This window comes from Macaca nemestrina, chromosome 10 (assembly GCF_043159975.1).
Source record: "Macaca nemestrina isolate mMacNem1 chromosome 10, mMacNem.hap1, whole genome shotgun sequence".
NCBI lineage: Eukaryota > Metazoa > Chordata > Mammalia > Primates > Cercopithecidae > Macaca > Macaca nemestrina.
Window position 1 is genome coordinate 77,674,278 of NC_092134.1, and position 23,897 is coordinate 77,698,174.

Below are 23,897 nucleotides of genomic sequence, written 5' to 3' on the forward strand. Positions count from 1 at the left end.
TATGGGATAGTTCATTTTCTTATGTACTCACCAAAGTAGCAGAGTTGCTCTTCATGACAGATAGCTAAAGGAGGTCAGATCCCATAGTATTTTGGAGGTGGAGGTGGGGATGAGGCAGGACATCAAATTGGAGATACTTGAAGGGGATTACTTGGTGGTGATGTTTGTAAATTAGCAAAGACCCCATTTTTAATATAATATGAAGTCCCTTGTTAAGATCTAGAAAATTTTAACTCCTTTTTTCCTCTCCCCTTCCTTTGCTACTCTTTTTTTCATGGTTTTTTTTTTCTTTCTTTTTTTTTTTTTGAGACAGTCTCGCTCCGTTTCCCAGGCTGGAGTGCAGCGGTGTGATCCCAGCTCACTGCAACCTCTGCCTCCTGGGTTCAAACAATTCTCCTGCCTCAGCTTCCTGAGTAGCTGGGACTATAAGTAGGCACCACCACGCCTGGCTAATTTTTGTATCTTTGGTAGAGGCCGGGTTTCACCATGTTGGCCAGGCTGGTCTCAAACTCCTGACTTTGGGTGATTCGCCTACCTTGGCCTCCTAAAGTGCTGGGATTACAGGTGTGAGCCACCATACTTGTCCATCTTTTTTTCTTTTTTTTTTTTTCTTTTTTAATTTAACCTTTTAACTCCCAGAGCAGATTCTTAGGACAGAAATAGAAATGTGTGGCCGGGCGTGGTGGCTTGCGCCTGTAATCTCAGTGCTTTGGGAGGCCAAGGCAGGCAGATCACGAGGTCAGGAGGTGGAGACCATCCTGGCTAACATGGTGAAACCCTGTCTCTACTAAAAATACAAAAAAAGTTAGCCGGGTGTGGTGGCAGGCACCTGTAATCCCAGCTGTTTGGGAGGCTGAGGCAGGAGAATGGCTTGAACCCGGGAGGCGGAGGTTGCAGTGAGCCAGTGTTGCGTCACTGCACTCCAGTTTGGGTGACAGAGCAAGACTCCACCTCCAAAAAAAAAAAAATACAAATACAAATAGAAATGTGTTTTCAGGCTGGGCGCGGTGGCTCACGCCTGTAATCCCAACACTTTGGGAGGCCGAGGCGGGCAGATTACGAGGTCAGGAGATCGAGACCATCCTGGCGAACACGGTGAAACCCCGTCTCTACTAAAAATACAAAAAAATTAGCCGGGCGTGGTGGTGGGTGCCCGTAGTCCCAGCTACTCGGGAGGCTGAGACAGGAGAATGGCATGAACCCGGGAGGCAATGGAGCTTGCAGTGAGCAGAGATTGCGACACTGCACTCCAGCCTGGGCGACAGAGCGAGACTCCGTCTCAAAAAAAAAAAAAAAAAAAAAAAGAAATGTGTTTTCAGGGTATTGTACACTTGGAGTTTGTAACAAATATTAACTCTGGAAGTCCCTAGCAGGGGAGATATGTAACTGAGAAGGAGATTATATTTGAAATACTTGATCTGGACTTTATTTTATTTATTTATTTTGAGGGGGTTTCACTCTCGTCACCCAAACTGGAGTGCAGGGATGCAATCTCGGCTCACTGCAACCTCCACTTCCTGGGTTCAGTCGATTCTTCTGCCTCAACCTCCCGAGTAGCTGGGATGACAGGTGCATGCCGCCACGCCTGGCTAATTTTTGTGTTTTTTTCTTTAGTAGAGATGGGGTTTCACCATGTTGGCTAGGCTGGTCTTGAACTCCTGACCTCAAAGTGATCCACCTGCCTAGGCCTCCCAAAATCCTGGGATTACAGGTGTGAGCCACCGTACCCAGCCCCTTGATCTTGACATTAGAAAGTAATTATTGGTAGGGAGTTTATTGGGGTATAGAGGAGGCAGTTACAGAATTTGCATATCATACCCATGCTTAGGTATGAGGTGGTTGAAAAGAAGGAGCAATTAGAAATGAACAGAGGTGGTACAGTGGCTCATGCCTATAATCCCAACATTTTGGGAGGCCAAAGTGGGAGGATTACTTGAGCCCAGGAATTGAGACCAGCCTGTGCAGTATAGTGAGACCTTGTCTCTACAAGAAAATAAACAATTAGCTGGGCGGGCTGGCATGCCTGAAGTCCCAGCTACTTAGGAGGCTGAGGTGGGAGGATTGCTTGAGCCGGGGAGGTCCAGGCTGCAGCGAGCTGTGATCGTGCCACTGCACTCCAGCCTGGGTGACAGAGCGAGAGACTCTGTCTCAAAAAGAAAAAAGGGCCAGGTGCAGTGTCTCATGCCTATGATCCCAGCATTTTGAGAGGCCAAGGCGGGTCGATCACTTGAGGTCAGGAGTTTGAGACCAGCCTGGCCAAGATGGTGAAACCCCGTCTCTACTAAAAATACTAAAATTAGCCAGTGTGGTGGTGGGTACCTGCAATCCCAGCTACTCAGGAGGCTGAGGCAGGAGAATCACTTGAACCTGGGAGGTGGAGGTTGCAGTGAGCAGAGATCACACCATTGCACTCCAGCCTGGGCAACAAGAGTAAAACTCTGTCTCAAAAAAAAAAAAAAAAAGAAGAAGAAGAAATCCCATTTTCCCTTTCCCCCACTTTATTGATATTCCTCCTTTCCCTTTGTATCAGTTCTGTAGGAAAAAATGCCTTTGTGTGCTGCAATCTAGTTGCCTCCCTCTTTTCCCCACATAACTGCAGTGTGCCCTGATCTTGTTTTGGCATGTTCTTCCTGTATTGAACTGTGATGAAAGATTCTCTCTGCTTTTCTATTTGAATTGTAGGAGAGCAGTAAGACAGGTATGCTACCCAGAATCCTCTGTGATTTCGTCACAGCTCTCTTTTTACCCCTCACATCTCTGCGGCTGAAATAGTGTTTGTAGGAAGCATAAACTTTGGAATACCCTTAGCATTTATAGGAAATAATTGGAGCAGGATGGGAGTCTTCTTTGGACTTGATGAGAACTTTTTTTTTTTTTTTTTTGAGACGGAGTCTCGCTCTGTCGCCCAGGCTGGAGTGCAGTGGCCGGATCTCAGCTCACTGCAAGCTCCGCCTCCCGGGTTTACGCCATTCTCCTGCCTCAGCCTCCCGAGTAGCTGGGACTACAGGCGCCCACCACCTCGCCCGGCTATTTTTTTGTATTTTTTAGTAGAGATGGGGCTTCACCGGGTTAGCCAGGATGGTCTCGATCTCCTGACCTCGTGATCCGCCCATCTCGGCCTCCCAAAGTGCTGGGATTACAGGCTTGAGCCACCGCGCCCGGCCGATGAGAACTTTTAAAAAGTTATTTGGTCTGTATTTTTTCAAAGCTACTTGAAATGGGCCCCAAATAATGGTTGCACATAAGGGTTACGGGGAACCTTTTAAAAAATACAGCTCTGTAGGCCTTCCCTTTTGAGATGTCGATTTATTAGGTTGGGTAGTGGCCTGAACCCTTTTGAGATGTCGATTTATTAGGTTGGGTTGTGTGCATTTTTAAATACTTTATATGAAAATAATCTGGTTTCCTAGTGCTCACTCTTAAATTTCTGAATGGTCAGTTAACTGTCCTCCCTTCTCTGTATGTTTTGGCTAAAACAGCATATACCTCTCCTGAAAAGTTTCAGCTTCCCGGTCTGGGCACAGTGGCTCATGCCTGTAATTCCAGCACTTTGGGAGGCCGAGGTGGGCGGATCATCTGAGGTTGGGAGTTAGAGACCAGCCTGGCCAACATGGAGAAACCCTGTCTCTACTAAAAAATACAAAATTAGCCAGGTGTGCTGGTACATGCCTGTAATCCCATCTTCTCAGGAGGCTGAGGCGGGAGAATCGCTTGAACCCGGGAGACAGAGGTTGTGGTGAGCTGAGATCGTGCCATTGCACTCCAGCCTGGACAGAAAGAGCAAAACTCTGTCTCAAAAAAAAAAAAAAAAAAATTTTCAGCTTCCCTCTACTGACTTCTTGACATTTCTGCCAGGCTCTGCATCACTTATCCTTAAAAGCAGCAGCTCCTTGGCTTTTAAGGGAGGGAGATGGGGACTTTTAATAGAAACTTGATTTCTGGGGGTCTCAAGTGTGAAGCCTTCATTTCCTCCACCTGCCTTGCTTTGTCCTACAATCAGCTAGAGCAAGACCGAAACGACCTCCTCTGGGGTTGAAGAGGAGTCGGGGTTGGGGAAAGAGCTTGATTTGGACAAGAGAAGGAAAAGGTGGTGGAACCTAGTGAGCAAGTAGTTCTTACCTGACTGTGTTCTTGGGCTTCAAATCCTGTGAAGATAAGAGGAAATACGATTCCTGGTGTTCTCTTTAAAGTTCCTAGCACCCTACCAGCCCTAGAAAGTTGATACTGATCTCACACTTGAAAGAGACTGTTGAGAGTAGGTTAAGATAGTTATATTGGGGAGGTGTGTTATGTGTATGTGTGTGGATAGTGTTGGAGTGTCTCTACTATATTATTTGCTAAGGTGGTGTACTTGCTGCTAGTCTGGTCTCTCACCTTCATCTGCTTAAGCTCTGTGCATTGATTTTTGGGACCACCCTATGTTCTGTTGTCTGGCTGGCATAAAGGCTCGGGAATAAACAGTTTCAGAAACTGGGGCAGGGAAGGTGACAGCTGTGTTTTTAAGCATCCAAGTGTTTCTGAGAGAATAACCATCAGTTGCTGTCATTCATCCTGAGAGTATGAAATTGGAAGCTCGCTTACCCTGGAGTGTTTCATAACCTTTACCTCTGGGAAGTCAAGACCATGTCATCATTAATCTACCATCGCCTGAAAGCCCCCAGGCTCTGCTTTTCATCCTGCCATCAGTCATGTGGCACTGAGATTCAGGGAAAGTGGCCAAAAGGCTCCCTCTTTTCCTTTTTCCATACTACCTTGCATTCCCTTGGAAAACAGACTGGCCTGAGAACTATTAACATCTTAATATGGTAACTCATTTACAGAGGGGGGCAGTTATTTGTTATTTTTGTGAAATATGACATCTTAGCTCTCTGTCAGCCTCTTTTCTATCACTCTAGGGAAAAGACTTCTGAGGGGGAAAATAATAGCAGTACCTGAGCTCCCCTGAAATGCTTCTTTCTGCTTGTAAGGATTTTTCTCACTGGACTCTTTAGATTGGAATTTCTGCTTCTCACACATGGTATAAGGAGGGATGATAAGTGAGTGAGCTTGTTACACTTGACCAGGAACAGTGCCTGGCTTGGTTAATTCTTTTGGTCGCAGAGAATAATGATGTTTCTTATTTGAATCCAGTAAAAGTACTCATGTTTTATGTTCTTGGGAATTACTGAGTTCAAATTCCCTAATGATGCTTGGGTTACACTTTGCTTTGTTTCTCCTAGTTTCTTTTTATATGATCCGGAGTGGCAATGGTAATAAGATTGAAGAAGGTGGGCCGGGTGCGGTGTCTCACACCTGCAATCCCAGCACTTTGGGAGGCTGAGGCGAGTGGATCACCTGAGGTCAGGAGTTCGAGACCAGCCTGGCTAATATGGTGAAACCCCGTTTCTACTAAACACACACACACACAACTAGCCAGGCACGGTGGCACACGCCTGTAATCCCAGCTACTCGAGAGGCTGAGGCAGGAGAATCACTTGAACCTGGGAAGCAGAGGTTGCAGTGAACCGAGATTATGTCATTGTACTCCAGCTTGGGCAACAAGAGTGAAACTTTGTCTTTAAAAAAAAAAAAAAAAGATTGAAGAAGGTGAATGCTTTCAACACACAACCCATGGGGTGCTAATTAAATCAAATTGGACCCCTTTTGGCAGAGTAAATAGCCATGGCACACAAGCAAGGAGCAGTATTCTTTATTGTATTTAGGATAAAATGAGTAAGATTCGAAAAATGTTCTCATGAATTTGAATCTTGAAGACACAGATTGGGTTTAGAAAATAAAGTTAGAACTCCATTTTGGGTAGACATAGTAATGGTACTCTGCTGTAAAAAGGGAACAGACACTTTAGAAAATATCTGTGGTATTCAGCTGCCAATTATTGCATCCGATCTTCCTTTTGCAGCTTACTTCCTGGCTACAGTATATATGCCATGGAAATCATTGCTAAGAACCCTTAATTTAAAATTTCTAGTTATAGGCTGGGTGTGGTGACTCATGCCTGTAATCCCAGCACTTTGGGAGGCCGAGGTGGGTGGATCACTAAGTCAGGAGTTTGAGACCGGCCTGGCCAACATGGTGACACCCTGTCTCTACTAAAAAACAAAAATTAGCTGGGTGTGGTTGCAGGCACCTGTAATCCCAGCTACTCGGGAGGCTGAGGCAGGAGAATCATTTGAACCCAGGAGGTGGAGGTTACAGTGAGCTGAGATTGTGCCATTACCCTTCAGCCTGGGCGACAGGGCGAGACTCTGTCTCAGAAAAAAAAAAAAAAAAAATTCAGGGCCGGGCGTGGTGGCTCGTGCCTGTAATCCTAACACTTTGGGAGGCTGAGGTGGGTGGATCATGAGGTCAGGAGATTGAGACCATCCTGGCTAACACAGTGAAACCCTATCTCTACTAAAAATACGGAAAAAAACCCCAAAAAACTAGCCGGGCCTGGTGGCAAGCACCTATAGTCCCAGCTACTCGGGAGACTGAGGCAGGAGAAAGGCCTGAACCCTGGAAGCGGAGCTTGCAGTGGGCTGAGATCTTGCCACTGCACTCTAACCTGGGTGACAGAGCAAGACTCCGTCTCAAAAAAAAAAAAAAAAAAAAATTCTAGTTGTAACCTGGTAACTCTTTCCCGTCTCTTTTTTCTTCTCAGGACATTAAGTATTTTAATGTTTATAGAGGAGTATGTTCTAAAGAGACCAGCAGCAACCTTGTAACTAACTACACTTCATCTTGCTTTCTAAATTCCTATCTCTGTTTCTGTGTGTTTGCTTTTCATCTCTGGATCTCATGTTTCTCTCTCACCTCAATACTTCTGGCCTCTCTCTTCTAATAGAAACACAAATACTCCTCACCTTACGATGTGGGTTATATCCTGATAAAAACCCATCTTAGGCTGGATGCAGTGGCTCATGCCTGTAATCCCTGCACTCTGGGAGGCCGAGGCAGGCAGATCACGAGGTCAGGAGATCGAGACCATCCTGGCCAACACGGTGAAACCCTGTCTCTACTAAAAAAACACACACACACAAAATTAGCCAGGCATGATGGTGGGTGCCTGTAGTCTCAGCACTAGGGAGGCTGAGGCAGGGGAATGGCGTGAACCCAGGAGGCAGAGCTTGTAGTGAGCCGAGATTGTGCCACTGCATGTCAACCTGGGCAACGGAGCGAGACTCCATCTTAAAAAAAAAAAAAAAAAGACCATCTTAAGTCAAAAATTCATTTAATACACCTAACCTTTTGAATATCATAGCTTAGCTAGTTGACCTTAAACATGCCCAGAACCCTTATATTAGTCTACAGTTGGGCAAAATCATCTAACACAAAGCCTATTTTGTAATAAAGTGTTGAATGTCTCATGTAACTTATTGAATACTGAAAGTGAAAAACAGAATGGTTGTATGGATACATCAAGTATAGTTTCTACTGAGCATGCATCGTTCGCTGTTGTAAAGTTGAAAAATCTTAAGTCAAAGCATTGTAAGTTGGGGACCATTTGTATGTTCAAAATCACTTGCTAAAGACAGGCTAAACATTTGGCTCCAAGCCTTATGGCAGCCAGTAGAAAGGGAAAGCACAGTTGCGCTGTTTATGGTTATTCACAGGATTCAGAAGGTAAAAACAAGTTGCCTAAGAAAAGCATAACTCTTTTGGATCTGGGGGCTAGAAAGAAAATTTCCCTCATGAGTCCTCATAATGCAGTTATGTAAAGAACAGTAGTATACACCTTTATAGTAACTTGGTGAATTCATAAGCCTCGTGAAGTTAAGGATCATATTCCTTAACTTTATCTTATTCGTCTCTGTATTCCCAGTACCTGACCCAAAGTAGATACTCATTTGACTAGTGAATGAACGAATTAATTTTGTGGCTGCAGTGCTATTGATAATGTTGATGTCACATAATTCAGAGATTCCTCAGGGGCCTTTAGAGAACCTCTATTTAACCTATTACCTTAAATAGATATATTTTATTGGTAGTCATTAATTATTAGGGTTTATGAAATCAGTAAAGCCTAGCAGCCCAGATTTTCAAGGTCTGAGAAAGAGAAGATAGTTTGACCTGGCGTGATGGCTCACACTTGTAATCCCAGCACTTTGGGAGGCTGAGGCGGGTGTATCACGTGAGGTCAGGAGTTTGAGATCAGCCCGGCCAACATGGTGAAACCCCATCTCTACTAAAAATACACAAAATTAGCTGGGCATCGGGCTCACGCCTGTAATCCCAGCTACTCGAGAGACTGAGACAGGAGAATTGCTTGAACCCAGGAGGCAGAGATTGCAGTGAGCCAAGATTGTGCCATTGCACTCCAGCCTGGGCAACAGAATGAGACTTTGTCTCAAAAAAAGAAAGAGGCTGGGTGTGGTGGCTCACGCCTGTAATCTCAGCACTTTGGGAGGCTGCGGCGGGCAGATCACCTGAGGTCAGGACCAGCCTGGCTGACTTGGTGAAACCCTGTCTGTACTAAAAATACAAAAATTAGTCTGGTGTGGTGGTGGCGGGCACCTGTAATCCCAGCTACTCTGGAGGCCGAGGCAGGAGAATCTCAAGAACCGGGAAGTCGGGGGTTGCAGTGAGCTGAGATCGCACCACTACACTCCAGCTTGGGCAATAGAGTGGGACTTGGTCTCAAAAAAAATAAATAAGAGGGCCGGGCACGGTGGTTCACGCCTGTAAGCCCAGCATTGTGGGAGGCTGAGGCAGGTGAATCACCTGAGGTCAGGAGTTTGAGACCAGCCAGGCCAACATGGAGAAACCCTGTCTCTACTAAAAGTACCAAAAAAAAATTAGCTGGGCAAGGCCGGGCGCGGTGGCTCAAGCCTGTAATCCCAGCACTTTGGGAGGCCGAGACGGGCGGATCACGAGGTCAGGAGATCAAGACCATCCTGGCTAACACGGTGAAACCCCGTCTCTACTAAAAAATACAAAAAACTAGCCAGGCGAGGTGGCGGGTGCCTGTAGTCCCAGCTACTCGGGAGGCTGAGGCAGGAGAATGGCATAAACCTGGGAGGCGGAGCTTGCAGTGAGCTGAGATCCGGCCACTGCACTCCAGCCTGGACGACAGAGCAAGACTCCGTCTCAAAAAAAAAATAAGCTGGGCATGGTGACGGGCCCCTGTAATCCCAGCTACTCGGGAGGCTGGGGCAGGAGAATCGCCTGAACCCGGGAGACAGAGGTTGCAGTGAGCCGATATCGCGCCATTGCACTCCAGCCTGGTGACAGAGTGAGACTCTGTCTCAAATAAATAAATAAATAAGCACCTGGGGACAGGAAGGAAAGGAGGGGGGAGGGAGATGGTTAATAGGACTTTGTGGAGAAGACTGATTTTGTCCAGTAACTGTTCTTCCACAACCCAAATTTTAACCCTTAGTCATCTGTCCAAGTATATACTCTTTTTTCTTGCAGCTAAAGGGAGTTTTCTTGTTGCCTTGGTAATGGATCTGATTCTTACCAGCCTTTGGTGATTTCGCTCATTTATTTATTTATTTGTACTTATATATTTTTGAGACAAGATCTCACTCTGTTGCCCAGACTGAAGTGCAGTGGCATGACAATGGCCCACTGCAGCCTCAACCTCCTTGGCTCAAGCAATCCTCCCCCATCAGCCTCTCGAGTCTCGAGTAGCTGGAACCACAGGCATGTACCACCATGCCCAGCTAAATTTTTTTTTTTTTTTTTTAGAGATGGGATCTCACTATGTTGCCCAGGTTGGTTTTGAACTCCTCAGCTCAAGTGATCCTCCCACCTCGGCCTCCCAAAGTGCTTGGGATGGCAGGTGTGAACCACCATACTAGGCCACCATGATTTCACTTCTTTTTTTTTTTTTTTTTGAGACAGAGTCTTGCTCTGTCGCCCAGGCTGGGGTGCAATGGCCGGATCTCAGCTCACTGCAAGCTCCGCCTCCCGGGTTTAGACCATTCTCCTGCCTCAGCCTCCTGAGTAGCTGGGACTACAGGCGCCCGCCACCTCGCCCGGCTAGTTTTTTTTTTTGTATTTTTTAGTAGAGACGGGGTTTCACCGTGTTAGCCAGGATGGTCTCGATCTCCTGACCTCGTGATCCGCCCGTCTCGGCCTCCCAAAGTGCTGGGATTACAGGCTTGAGCCACCGCGCCCGGCCGATTTCACTTCTTATCTAGAAGAATGAATGGCATTGTTAGCTTAAATTTTGATTGTGATCTCAAACTTTGTTTCAAGGAGCAGGAGAAATACGGCAATAAAAGTAATAGCTAACGTTTATTAAATACGTTTTATAGTTCCTGTGTGCAAAGTACTCTTTACACATGTTGTTTGTATCTTAGAACAGGCTTGAATGTCTGTCTTTTCTCTTCCAGGTATTGTTTTCAAGGGCTCAGTTTGGAACTGTATTCTACAATGGAAAATACAATGATAGTAAGGGTATTTGGTTTTATTAAATATAGACCCTGGGGCTGGGCATGGTGGCTCATTCCTGTCATCCCAGCACTTTGGGAGGCAGAGACTGGGAGGCAGAGGCGAGTAGATTGCTTGAGCTTAGGAGTTCAAGACCAACCTGGGCAACATGGTGAAACCCTCTCTCTACAAAAAATACAAAAATTACCTGGGTGTGTTGGCTTGCGCCTGTGGTCCCAGCTGCTTGGGAGGCTGAGGTAAGAAGCTCCCTTGAGCCTGAGAGGTGGAGGTTGCAGTGAGCTGACATCGAGCCACTATACTCCAGCCTGGGTGACGGAGCGAGACTGTCTCAAAACAACAACAAAAAAAATCAAAAAACAAAAAACCCCAAAAACTATGCTTTATGTTCTTATATAGGTACTCTCTCCTCTTTTGCACAGTTATTTCTCATTTTTATAAATGAGATCTTAAGGAAAGCAAACAAGGCAGGTATTGGGTACCATGAGGGTTGCATATATTGAAATTACTGGCATCCATCAGTTGGTTGGCTTGGTGTTTTAAATCTTGAGAAGGAAGAGGAAGGAGGAATTGAAATGTATGAATTAATCTGAACTTCCAATGCCTGTGTTTGGCGAGTAAAGACAGTTTTCTCTTGATTTTGTGTGCAAGTTGTTTGTTTTTAGGAGTATAGATTTAATAGGAAATAAGGGCACTTCAGACTCAAGCACTTCTTTTCTCACACAGCAGTATGCATGGGGAAAAAAAAAGAGTTTTGTTAGTAGTTGAGGATTTGAGGGAGGGTGGTGGGGGAGGGATGAAGAAGGGAAAGGTTTGCAAATGCATGTGACACTGAGCTAGAGGGGTCACTGCTGCCTGCAGATGCCACAACCCCATTTGTGCACTTGAGCGTGGCCTGAGGGAGCATTGGCCTGATGAATGCAGAGAGACATGCGTTTTGATCGAGGTAATTTCCCTCAGATGGGTTTCGCCATCCCATGAATCAAAACCTGTCAGCAAGGAGCTAAAGATGGAGTGAAGTTTATTGTACATTTGTTTCCATGCGACACCGTCACGCTAGAAGGGTCAAGTGAGAGAGATCATTAGAACTGTGTTGATTTACTGGGCCCAGTTGTGCACTTTCCCTGCAGGGAAAGGAGGAAAGAGGCTTTAAGAGAGGAGCTGAGGGGTGCTGGGTGGGGAGGGAAGGGCAATCTATTTGTGGGGAGTTGGGGGAAAGATGTATTGTTGTTGTTTCCCCTGGAACTCCTGATGGGTTTAGAACAGATGCTCTGCCTGTATCTCTGGAAGAGGCACCAAAGATCTTATTAAAAAGGGAAGCTAGACTGGGTGTGGTGGCTCATGCCTGTAATCCCAGCACTTTGAGAGGCAAGGTGAAAGGATTACTTGAGTCCAGGAGTTTGAAACCAGCCTGGGCGACATAGCAAGACCCTGTCCCTATTTAAAAAAAAAAAAAAAAGCCAGGCATGGCACATACCTGTAGTCCTAGCTACTCAGGAGGCTAAGGTTAGAGGATTACTTGAGCCCAGGAATTCAACATTTCAGTGAGCCATGATCATGCTACTGCACTACAGCATGGCAACAGAGTGAGGCCCTGTCTCTTAAAAAGGTGGGGAGCGAGGCAGGTGGCTAATGGAGAAATCAGACTCCCCATTTCAGGATATAGCAAAATAAAGAACCAGGAGCAAAACTGGCCTGCACATTCCAAGTGGACATACGTTGGGGGAGGATGTGGCCTCAGGGTTTGTGCTGATATAATCTCTGAGTTTCAAAAGTCTTATCTCCTTTGTGATTTGAACTTGCTGAAGTACTGCTAGTGCTAAATTGAATGGAAAAAAAGTGTATAATGGTAGTTTAACTAAAGATGGTGGTCTAGTCTTGCTTCTCCACAAGAAGAGAGCCTCCATTTATTTTCCTGAAAACTGTTTCCTACTTGGCCAGGAGACTTAGTGAAGATATATCAACTAGAACATTCTAGAGGTTCTCAATTTGAAATCTCTATTTATATTCTATATTCACTTTATCTTAGTGGTAGTAGATCAAGAAAACTTTCCCTCTTGACTTTGTTAGCAAAAAATGTGGTGGGACTTAATGTTTGTTGGAAACCTTCCTTATTCTTTTTTTTTTTTTCTTGTGAAATGGAGTCTGGCTCTGTCACCAGGCTGGAGTGCAGTGGTGCGATCTTGGCTCACTGCAACCTCCGCCTCCCAGGTTCAAGTGATTCTCCTGCCTCCGCTTCCTGAGTAGGGACTACAGGCACGCGCCACCACGCCCAACTAATTTTTGTATTTTTTAAATAGAGACAAGGTTTCACTATGTTGGCCAGGATGGTCTCAATCTCCTGACCGTGTGATCTGCCCGCCTCGGCCTCCCAAAGTGCTGGGATTACAGGCGTGAGCCACTGCGTCCAGCCTTATTCTTATTTTTAGTCTTATTTTTTTTGAGATGGAGTTTTGGTCTTGTTGCCCAGGCTGGAGAATGTCGTGATCTTGGCTCACTGCAACCTCCGCCTCCTGGGTTCAAGAGATTCTTCTGCCTCAGCCTCCTGAGTAACTGGGATTACAGGCATGCATCACTACACCTGGCTAATTTTGTATTTTTAGTAGAGATGGGGTTTCTCCATGTTGGTCAGGCTGGTCTTGAACTCCTGACCTCAGGTGATCGCCTGCCTCGGCCTCCCAAAGTGCTAGGATTACAGGCGTGAACCACTGCGCCCAGCCTAATTTTGTGTTTTTAGTAGAGGCGGGGTTTCTCCATGTTGGTCAGGCTGGTCTCGAACTCCCAACCTCAGGTGATTTTAGAAAATCCTTCCTGGAATTTTCCCAAAGTGCTGGGATTGCAGGTGTGAGCCACTACTCCTAGCCCCTTATTCTTTTATTACATCTCAACAAATGGGATAGCCAATTAGGCAAAATTAGAAACAGATTCAGCTGAGAAAAACATTAGTACAAGATTACTAACTGGAGCCCTTTCCCTAGATACTGTTACTTATAAATTGTAGGTATATGGTACGCTAGAAAGAAGAAGGGGTCCTAGTATTCTTGACCTGATTATTTGAGTGAAGTGATTAAAATTTACTAGTGTTTTTAGCTAAGTGTTCTGATGATCCTTCTTCCTTCTGAATTAAGCACTTAATTGTCCTACTGTTCTTCCAAAGAAATACTTAAGTGAGATACCTTGAGGAGGTGGTAAAGCTAAGAAAGTGGATTGCTGAGTAAAATGTCCTGGATTCCAATCCTCGTATTATTTGTGAAATTTTGGGCGAGTCAGTTAATCTCTCCAAGACTCAGTTTTCCTATCTATGGAATGAATTTAATTATAGTGCCTACTCCATGGGATTATTATAAGAAGTAAATGATCCCAGGTACAGTGGCTCACACCTGTAATCCCAACACTTTGGAAGACTGAGGCAAGAGGATTGATTTGAGCCCAGGAGTTCAAGACTAGCCTGGGAAACATAGCGAGACCCCCTCTCTGCAAAAATGAAAATAAAGTAGTAAATGAGCCTGGGTGCGGTGGCTCACGCCTGTAATCCCAACACTGGGAGGCTGAGGTGGGTGGATCACCTGAGGTCAGGAGTTCGAGACCAGCCTGGCTAACATGGCGAAACCCCATCTCTACTGAAAATACAAAAATTAGCCAGGCGTGGTGGCGTGCACCTGTAGTTCCAGCTACTCAGGAGGCTGAGGCGGGAGAATTGCTTGAACCTGGAAGGCAGAGGTTGCATTGAGCCAAGATGGCACCACTGCACTCCAGCCTGGGTGACACAGCGAGACTCTGTCTCAGGGGAAAAAAAAAAAAAAGTAGTAAATGAGATACTGCATGTAAAGAACTACACACAGTACCTGGTACATACTAAGCACTCATATGTTAATGGCTATAGTGTTATTATTTTAATTTATTATTATTGAGGACAAGAATACTTCTTTTTTTCTTTGAACCTGGCTTAATGTTTTTATAATAGTTTAGAGTACATTAATGAGGTACCCATTGTGGATTTGCTGGTGGTCATAATGAGAAAGGCAGAAAAACTGTGGAGGCAGTAGTTTATTCTAGTAATACACTGTGATTAAATGATAACTTGTATAGGATTCTTAATTGCTTTGTAACCGTCATTCTTTCTTAGGTCCCTTCCTACTCACTAGAAAGCAGATGCAGCAAAAGGGAGAAAATGAACATCTTTCTCAAGCTGAAAGAGTTAAAGAAAGACCAAGACAGTACTCCTGCCTGCTGTGTTCAGACAGGTGGACTAGTTAAATTGAGCACAGAAAGCTGGATAGCTGCTCTGCTTTTAATTTGCACAGGTGGCTGCTGTGGCCACAGGGACAAAGGCAACTCCTTAGTTGGGGTTGAGAGTAGATGCATTGAAAAATTCCTGTGTTTCTGTAGGTCTTTTGGTGTAACCTTTGCTTTTGACCCTGTAGTTTTGGGACACCCAGAGAGACAGCCTGCCTATGGACTGTAGGAATATAATTTCCTTGGGGTTTAAAAACAAATCCAGCTCAGAAACACCACACAGACATTCTTTAAAAGTTGGTTTGAGGCCGGGTGCGGTGGCTCACACCTGTATTCCCAGCACTTTGGGAGGCTAAGGCGGGCGGATCACCTGAGGTTGGGAGTTCGAGACCAGCCTGACCAACATGGAAAAACCCCGTCTCAACTAAAAATACAAAATTGGCCGGGCGTGGTGGCGCATGCCTGTAGTCCAGCTACTCGGGAGGCACAGGTTGCAGTTAGCTGAGATTGTGCCACTGCACTGCAGCCTAGGGCCTAGGTAACGAAGTAAGACTCTGTCTCAAAAAACAAAAAAAAAAAATGGTTTGTTTGAACTCTTTTGAGACGGAGTCCCGCTCTGTCACCCAGGATGGACTGCAATGGCATGATCTCAGCTCGCTGTAACCTCCGCCTCCTGGGTTCAAGCTATTTTCCTGCCTCAGCCTCCCAAGTAGCTGAGATTACAGGCACCTGCTGCCATACCTGGCCAATTTTTGTATGTTTATTAAAGACAGGTTTCACCATGTTGGCCAGGCTGGTCTCCAACTCCTGACCTCAAGTGATCTGCCTGCCTTGGCCTCCCAAAGTGCTGGAATTACAGGTGTGAGCCACCATGCCCTTGTTTGAACTCTTCTGATCTGTCCTTCTGTTGGGTTAACTTATATAAATAAAGTCAAAGAAACTGTCCTGCTCTTTAATGAGGATGGGTACATCTGTAGGGAGTAGAGGATCTCTTGAGATTATGAGAGAATGAGATCTTTGTATATATGTGCCAAATTTTAGAAAATCCTTCCTGGGGGAAAGACACCTGAGGAGCCTACCTGAGTTCAGATGTTTTCTAATCCTGAGGCTGAGCTTCTGATGACTGGTGATAAAATGTGAGGGGAAGGTGGAGAAAGAGAAAATAACTGTTAAAGTGGGCTAAACAAAGTGGTAGGGTTTAGGTTCTGATAGGAAAATATATAGACTCTTATACTGAACACTGTTGGACATGAATGATGTCCAACACCTAGGATAATGGCCAGCTCCAACTCATGGTAAACTGAAATATTCTCTCATTCCCAGGCAGACATCATGAGTTTCACAGATGCTTGGAAAATGTCCACAGCATTTCTCTTAAAGAGTTGACTGTGGCTGTCACCTTGATTGACCTGTTTTAAGAATCATTTCAAAGAAGCCTTCTATGGCTTTGCTGGGTGTTTCAAACAAATAAGTTTTTCAGAAATACCACTCTGGTCCTCTTCCCCTTTCTTTCCTTGGTAACGTGTAAGCAGTGTTCAACAAGTAGTTTGGGTACCTTCTAACTAGGTGTTACTAGGTGTAACTGGGTGTTACTCAGTGAAACCTTAGTTTTCCATATCCCTCAACTGCCAAAATTGCTTGAGCATAGAAATTTGTTTTATGGGTGTTTCTTACTGTTTATTTTATTTTATTTATTTATTTATTTTGAGACAGAGTCTTGCTGTGTCACCCAGGCTGGAGTGCAGTGGTGCAATTTCAGCTTAGTGCAACCTCTGCTTCCCAGGTTCAAGCAGTTCTCTGCCTTAGCCTCCCTAGTAGTTGAGATTACAGGCGGCTGCCACCTCACCTGGCTAATTTTTTTGTATTTTTAGCAGAAATGGGGTTTCACCATCTTGGCCAGGCTGGTGTTGACCTCTGGATCCACCCGCCTCAGCCTCCCAAAGTGCTGGGATTACAGGCGTGGGCCACCATGCCCAGCCTCTTACTGTTTATTTACTCTACTTGTCTATGAGTATTGAGGCCCTGCCTAAAATTAAGTTTTTAGTCATTATAGGTACAATATAGTATATGCTAGCTTATTCAGTTTCTTATGTATCTTATCTCTTTATGTGATCCTTAGTTCTTGGTGCAAGGTTGGTTAGCACCTTGTGACCAATAAGTTATCATTTCATTCACATTTACTTGGTGAATGGAGGCTAGTTTGTTTCAATTATTTCCTTTGTCCCTGAACAGTCTGAAGATGATGAGAAACTGAAAAAGAGGAAGGAGCGATTTGGGATTGTCACAAGTTCAGCTGGAACTGGAACCACAGAGGATACAGAGGTAAAAATATACCTGGAATGCTTCATAGACCTTGAAGGGAAATTAGAGTGAATAAACTGAATGGAGAAATATTGTTTCCCCACCTATTTATTTATTTACTTATTTAAGTAGAGATGGGGTCTCTGTTACTCAGGAAGTGAGTGAATAAACTGAGTAGAGAAACACTGTTTTCCCACCTACTTCTTATGTATGTATGTATGTAGAGATTGGGTCTCATTCTGTTGCTCAGACTGGTCTCAAACTCCTGAACTCAAGCGATCCTCCGCACTCAGCTCCCAAATTGTTGGGATTATTATAGGCATGAGCCACTATGTCTGGCTACCCATCTACTTCTTAAGTGCCCAAATATTTTGCCTTTTTCTTGATAAATTTTTTTCTGGATGAAGTGGCAACACTGAATTCCATCAATATACTTAATTCAGTGTTAGAGTCTATTAGACTAGTGGCAAAGAGTATAATGTTTGGAATCAGGTAGGCTTGGATTTTAAAAGTGGCTCTGGGCTGGGTGTGGTGGCTCGTGCCTGTAATCCTAGCATTTTGGGAGGCTGAGGCAGGCAGATCTCTTGAGCCCAGGAGTTCGAGATGAGCCTGGGCAACATGGAGAAACCCTGTCTCTACTAAGAATACAAAAATTAGCCAGGCGTGGTGGCACACACCTGTAGTCGCAGCTACTCAGGAGGCTGAGATGGTTGAGCCCAGGAGGTCAAGGCTGCAGTGAACCTGGATGTCGCCACTGTACTCCAGCCTGGGCAATAGAGTGAGACCCTGTCTCAAAAAAGAAAAAGGCAGACAGGCACGGTGGCTCATGCCTGTAATCCTAGCACTTTGGGAGGCTGAGGCGGGCAGATTGAGGTTGGGAGTTCAAGATCAACCTAGCCAACATGATGAAACCCCATCTTTACTAAAAATACAAAAACTTAGTCGGGTGCAGTGGCGTGTGCCTGTAATCCCAGCTACTCTGGAGACTGAGACTTGAGAATCTCTTGAAACCGGGAGGCAGAGGTTGCAGTGAGCCAAGATCATGCCACTGTACTCCAGCCTGGGCTACAGAGTGAGACTTGGTCTCAAAAAAAAAAAAAGAAAAAGAAAAAGGCTTTGCCACTTAGTATTAATAAGTTATAGTACTTCCTGAGCCTCAGTTTCATCATCCAGGAAGTGGAGATAATATACCTACCTCAAAGTGATATTTAAAGAATGAAACGATTCTGTGTAAAAAGGGATAGTTTTAAAATATTTAATAAGTACTGGTTGTGCCTAACTCCCTTCTGGAAAAGGACAATGGGGGCCGGGCGCGGTGGCTCACGCCTGTAATCCCAGCACTTTGGGAGGCCAAGGCGGGCGGATCACAAGGTCAGGAGATCGAGACCACGGTGAAACCCCGTCTCTACTAAAAATACAAAAAATTAGCCGGGCGCGGTTGTGGGCGCCTGTAGTCCCAGCTACTCGGGAGGCTGAGGCAGGAGAATGGCGTGAACCCGGGAGGCGGAGCTTGCAGTGAGCTGAGATCCGGCCACTGCACTCCAGCCTGGGCGACAGAGCGAGACTCCGTCTCAAAAAAAAAAAAAAAAAAAAGACAATGGACTCAAATGAGATTTCCTGTTCTTGTCACTTTGTTTACAGATAGTTTCTCAAAATGAAAGAATCCCAGCACTTTAGGAGAGCAGTGTGGGAGGATCACTTGAGGTCAGGAGTTGGAAACCAGCCTGAGCAACATAGTGAGACCTCATCTCTACTAAAAGTTTTTTTAAAATTAGCTGGGTGTGGTGGCATGTGCCTGTAGTCCCAGCTACTCCAGAGGATGAGGTAGAGGTTGCGATGAGCCCAGATTGCACCACTGCACTTCAGCCTAGGCAACAGAGAAAGACCGTCTCAAAAAAAAAAAAAAAAAAAAAAAATATATATATATATATATATAAAATATATATATATATGTGGCTGTTCTTGCATTGCTATAAAGGAGAAATACATGAGACCGGGAAGCATGGTGCTGGCATCTGCTTGGCTTCTGGGGAGGCCTCAGGAAGCTTACAATCATGGTGGGAGATATGGCCATATCTTACAAAAACTTACTATCTTGAGGACTGTACCAACAGGATGATGCTTTATGAAAAGGTTTTTTTTTTTTTTTTTTTTTTTGAGACAGAGTCTTGCTCTGTCGTCTAGGCTGGAGTGTGGTGGCACAATCTCAGCTTACTGCAACCTCCGCCTCCTGGGTTCAAGTGATTCTTCTGCCTCAGCCTCCTGAGTATCTGGCATTACAGGCGCGTACCACCACACCTGGCTAATTTTTGTGTTTTTCGTAGAGACGGGGTTTCACCGTGTTGGTCAGGCTGGCCTCAAACTCCTGACCTCATGATCTGCCTGTCTCGGCCTCTCAAAGTCCTGGGATTACAGGCGTGAGCCACTGCGCCCGGCCTATGAAAAGCTTCTTTATGAATAAGTATCAGAGTTAGTCTTGTAAATTAAACCCTGAAAATTTTAGAATCAGATCAGTTAGCACTCTTCACTAGAAAAAAGCCAGAGGAGTTTGTATTCTGTGAGGGGCAGTGGTTGGGAGTGCCCATGAAGGACTTGGTGCTGTTCTGTGAGTCACTTCCAGAACTAGAAGTCTTCCCTCACCATTTTGTGTCCTCTCCAGTGTTGCTGCCTCCTTTAAGAGATCTGTGATAGGGACTCACCCACATACCACTCACTCCCTGTTCGTTCTGTTGGCATCAAAGATTTATATGCCTTTTTTGTGAGTTGGAGTCCTAAGGAATAGCTACTGTCTGGGCCTGACTGCTCAGAAGGGCATCTCCTTCACCTCTGTGAATAGCATTTCTTAATCCTTTATCCTCTGAAATCTTCCATCTCCCCATTGACTGGAAGACTTTCCCCAGCCTGTTAAGAGCCTATTGTTTCCAGGCTAGCTGATCTCAGGCTGAGTGGTCTTCCTTCAGGAATCTTCCCATTTTCTACCACTGTTCTCTCTCTTCCTCGCCCCCAATAATCTTTACTCCTCACCCTCCTTAGCCGCTAAACTTTCCCAGCTCCTCCTGGTTAACTGGAAAGATTGGAGAGATTCAGGAATGAAATCTCTAGCTGCCAAGCTCAAGTCTGGGCCATCCTTCCTTCTCGGGCCTTGTGACAGTTCATGTGAGTTTGGGTTAAAGCGGCCAGGAACCCAGGCAACTATTGTCTTCAGTCTAATTTTTTTCTTCTTGCTGCTTCTTTACAGGCAAAGAAGAGGAAAAGAGCAGAGCGCTTTGGGATTGCCTGATGAAAAGTTCTTGATACTATCTGTTCTCCAGTGTTTTCCATTTCTCTCATTCTTCTTGGTCACATATATGCCTAAATGCACAGTCACGTGCCTACGTCCTGCCTCGCAATGAGGGAGCATGTACCCCAGGTACATCCGTGAACTGCGGCAGCAGTTTGACTTATTGCTGTTTCAGCTTTAAGGTTGTTGTGTTTTTGTTTTTGATTATGTTGCTCGTTAATAAAAAAAAAAAAAAATAGAAAAGAGAACAATGTGTTTTATTAGGTGCTCCTTTGATTTATTGGAGCCAGATTAGACCAGATAAGAGGAGCTTCAAGGGCAAATATTATAGAGAGAGAATTGGCCGTAACATCTTTATCCCTTAGAAGAGAAGATGAGGAAAAAGATTGAGTTTACCCTTTAAGCCTATTTATTCCCTTCTCTCATACTCACAAGCATTTTTTATCCTCTGTGAAGAGGTTAAGTTACCCACCCACCAAGTCTTTGCTCCAGCAGCTTGTAGTGACCCGCTGAAATAAAACAGAACATGGGAGGTTTTAGGTGTTGCAAAGGACATAAATACAAGGGCAGTGATTAGCAGCCTTCTGTTCCGAGCTAATAATGCTGACTTTTTCTTGGATAAAATAGAGTCCAGGGTCCCACATTAGAGGAAAAGGGCCCTCATTTCAAGGGTGGCCTGGCATGATACTGTGTTGGTCAGTCAGTTCAGGAAGGGAGATGGGCTGGATATCCCTCAGAGATAGAAGAAATTTTGTGTGCGGAATCAAAGCATGACAGAGGATGTCAGAGCTGTTACACATTGTTAGCTAAGTCATTGGGAACATAAGCAGTGGAACTGGAGGCTTCAAGTTCATGTAGGTCTGAAACCTCCTACTTAATCTTTTTGTATATGTTAGTGCAGAGTTTCTCCTCTTAATCTTTATGTAAGCTTGGTTTTTGTTTGAGTTATTTTTGGTAATAAGATTTAGGAGCCTGGCACCTTACCTGAAAACTTTGGTACTATGATCAGATCCCATGTTGCTGTGGTATAATCCTTTATCCTTATTTCTACTAAAACCTGCCTGGTTTTGTGCTTAATGAAATGGTAATGGTTTGATCACCTTTCTAATGTCAAGAATCTCTTTATTTCTCTAAAGTCTCTGGTTGGTGAGGAAGGCAGGGACCTAAAGCTTAGATACTTTAGGAAAATTGTGCCTCGGAGAGCAGATCCAAAAACTGCTGCCCATTTGTTGTGAAGTTTGCCCCATTCTGAGACTTTGGAGAAGTGAACAAAAGGGAATGCTGGTTAAATTTCTGACACCTCCTCATCCAAATAAACCTTACAATTGGAATGACCTTCCCTTTTTCCCTCTTTTCTGTCTGCCTCCCTTTTCTTTACCTCAGGCTCTGATCCTGGGGCTAGCTTTTCCTGTCTCTACTCTGTCTGCATCTGAAAACAGAATAGATCTTATTTGTAATTTGAGAGATCATAGATTCACTAATGGTTTCTACCTCAATGTGGTTTTAAAAAGAGAAAAATGCATGAGGGAATAGAGCAGATGTTGACTATGAAGTGGAACAGTGGATCTTTTGGAAGTTTTCTTCACTTTGTCTCTTTATCCTCTATAACCTTCCAGAAAGATATTCAGCCTTACTTGCCAGGATTCTCTTCTTGAAGCCTAATTATTCTCCTCACTCATCTTCCCCCAGATCTTTTAACAGTGTTTTCCAATTGGTGAGGATATTTTTTTTCTTACTAACCTTTTTCTTCCCATTTCAGCAGCTGTTCCTGTGTTGGTCAGAAGTCTCTAACCTCCGAGCCAGATCAAATCCTCCCCTTCCTATCTCGTTATAATCATTCCCCACATACTCTTTGAACATGAATAGTTCAGGATGCCTTTTTCCCAATTCAGTTTTAAAACAGTAATTCCATTTGGAGATGGAACAGACATTGAGGCTTGTAATTGTTTGCCTGAGATCTTAGTACCCTTCCTTCCTATCCCCCAGTTTCCCTACTGTAGCTGATCCAGCATCCAGATGTGGTTAACTGATTCCAAGTCCTGAAGCTGTGACATTCTCTGCATACCTGGAAGCTCTTAATGAGGGAGTCTATAAAAGCTGTGGGGAGAACTAGCTTCCTCAGCTGTAAATCTGTACTTTTTTATGGTTCTCTAGGATTATTCTCTTTTTTTCCACTCTCACTCTAAACTGCCCAGCCCCTCACCCCATCTCTTAAGAACTGCTGAAGATAGAGGCTAGAAGCTTCTGTGAGGATGAGGGCTATAGGAAGGAAGGTGTGAATAAGGTCAGGACTTCTTGGTGTTGAGCTGAGTTTTCTTGCTGTGTCTGACATGAGGAGTGAGGGAGGAGCTTAAGGGAGGATAACTTTTTTGCTGTTCTCTTATATGATTATTGGAATCCCCCCAAAATTTAACCTCCCCTTCTCTTGCCATATCTAGGCTTTTCTTGTTTTTCCCTCCAAAGGGATTGACAATTACAGATTTCACATCTTTCCAGATTCTTTGAGCCCAAGGTGTCCCCAACTTTCTTGTTATCTCTTTCCCTTATGTTGTTCCTGTATTTAGGTTTCTACCTCCTGGATCACTTTTAATAGGATAGATTAGAATGTAATATTGTTTAGCAACTACTTAGGTTTAATTTCTTGTTCTGCCACACTAGCTCTGAGACCTTGGGCCGATAATCATTCTCTTTTCAGACTGTACCAAAAGGAACCCCATTGTGAAGGTTGCTGTGTGAATGAAGTGATATTCTCATATCATGTATTCACACTACAATTTGATTACCATAATTTACATAGTAATCATTTAATAAATATTAGCTCTTAATCTTACTGGGTGTCAGGGTACTATGGAAATACATATTTCTTTCCGAGTAGGTTCTAGCTAGGTGTGAGTGCCCTAGTTTGAACATGTTTGTGTGTGCATACACCCAGTTAGCAGTTGTATTTGGAGAAAAAGAAAAGGCAGAAAGAGTCCCATTCACTCCCTCAACCCCAGCTCACTGGCAGGAAAGCTGGACATTGTTGCTTTGGAGCATTGACTTTCCTGCTTCTGCTCCACTATAGACCAGAAGCTGTAAATGCCACTGCCTGCTGATTCTTAGCTTGGGGCCCCTGCCATTTAAAATATGGGCAAGGTCAGAGTATAGGATAGCTTCTCATGCCCTTAGTTGGAGGATGTTTTAAGATAAAGAAGAAAAGACTTGTAAAAAGTCATCTTGAGTGGTTGGTCTCTTTTGGGTGTTCTCTCAGTATAGGAAACAAGTGAGCCACGGGGAGAGAAAACCCATTTTCAGCTCAGGACAAAGTTAGGGGTAGATGTGGATATAGTTCCCTTGGGAAGATAGAATACATAACACTTCTGCTACTCAACCAGTTCCAGCCTCAGTCTTGTAGTTGGTCTCCGGTAGGGTCAATGTGCTGATAGAACTGATAAGACAGGGAAAGCATGGCAGTACACTGAACCCTCAGCAGCCCTGTCCCCAATTCTGGATCAGGTTGATGTCACAGGAGCCTTCCTTATTTTTATTTTAATTTTTTTTTAGAGACAGTGTCTTACTATGTTGCTCAGCTTGGAGTACAGTGGCTATTTACAGGTCCAATCATAGCACACTGCAGCCCTGACCCTCTGGCCTCAAGTGGTCCTCCTGCCGCAACCTCCTGAATAGCTGGAACTACAGGAGCACACCACTGGGTCCTGCTTTCCTT

At 44.6% G+C, this 23,897-nt stretch overlaps 1 protein-coding gene across 5 annotated transcripts in view; it reads left to right on the forward strand.

The window, feature by feature from the left end:
* Positions 1-23,897, forward strand: part of SARN (SAP domain containing ribonucleoprotein) — a 69,442-nt gene that overhangs the window by 42,877 nt on the left and 2,668 nt on the right. The window contains exons 10-11 of one of the 5 annotated variants that reach the window (XR_982692.3): positions 16,843-16,932; positions 20,150-20,320. Coding sequence is in view for 4 of the 5 variants with exons in the window: in XM_011728655.3 (XP_011726957.1) it covers positions 16,843-16,932; positions 20,150-20,191 (132 nt within the window). In the remaining variant the exon portion in view is untranslated. Of the gene's footprint in view, positions 1-10,319; positions 10,378-16,842; positions 16,933-20,149; positions 23,729-23,897 lie in introns of those variants that run through there. The other 4 variants (XM_011728655.3, XM_011728658.3, XM_011728657.3 and 1 more) reach the window with 4 other exon arrangements.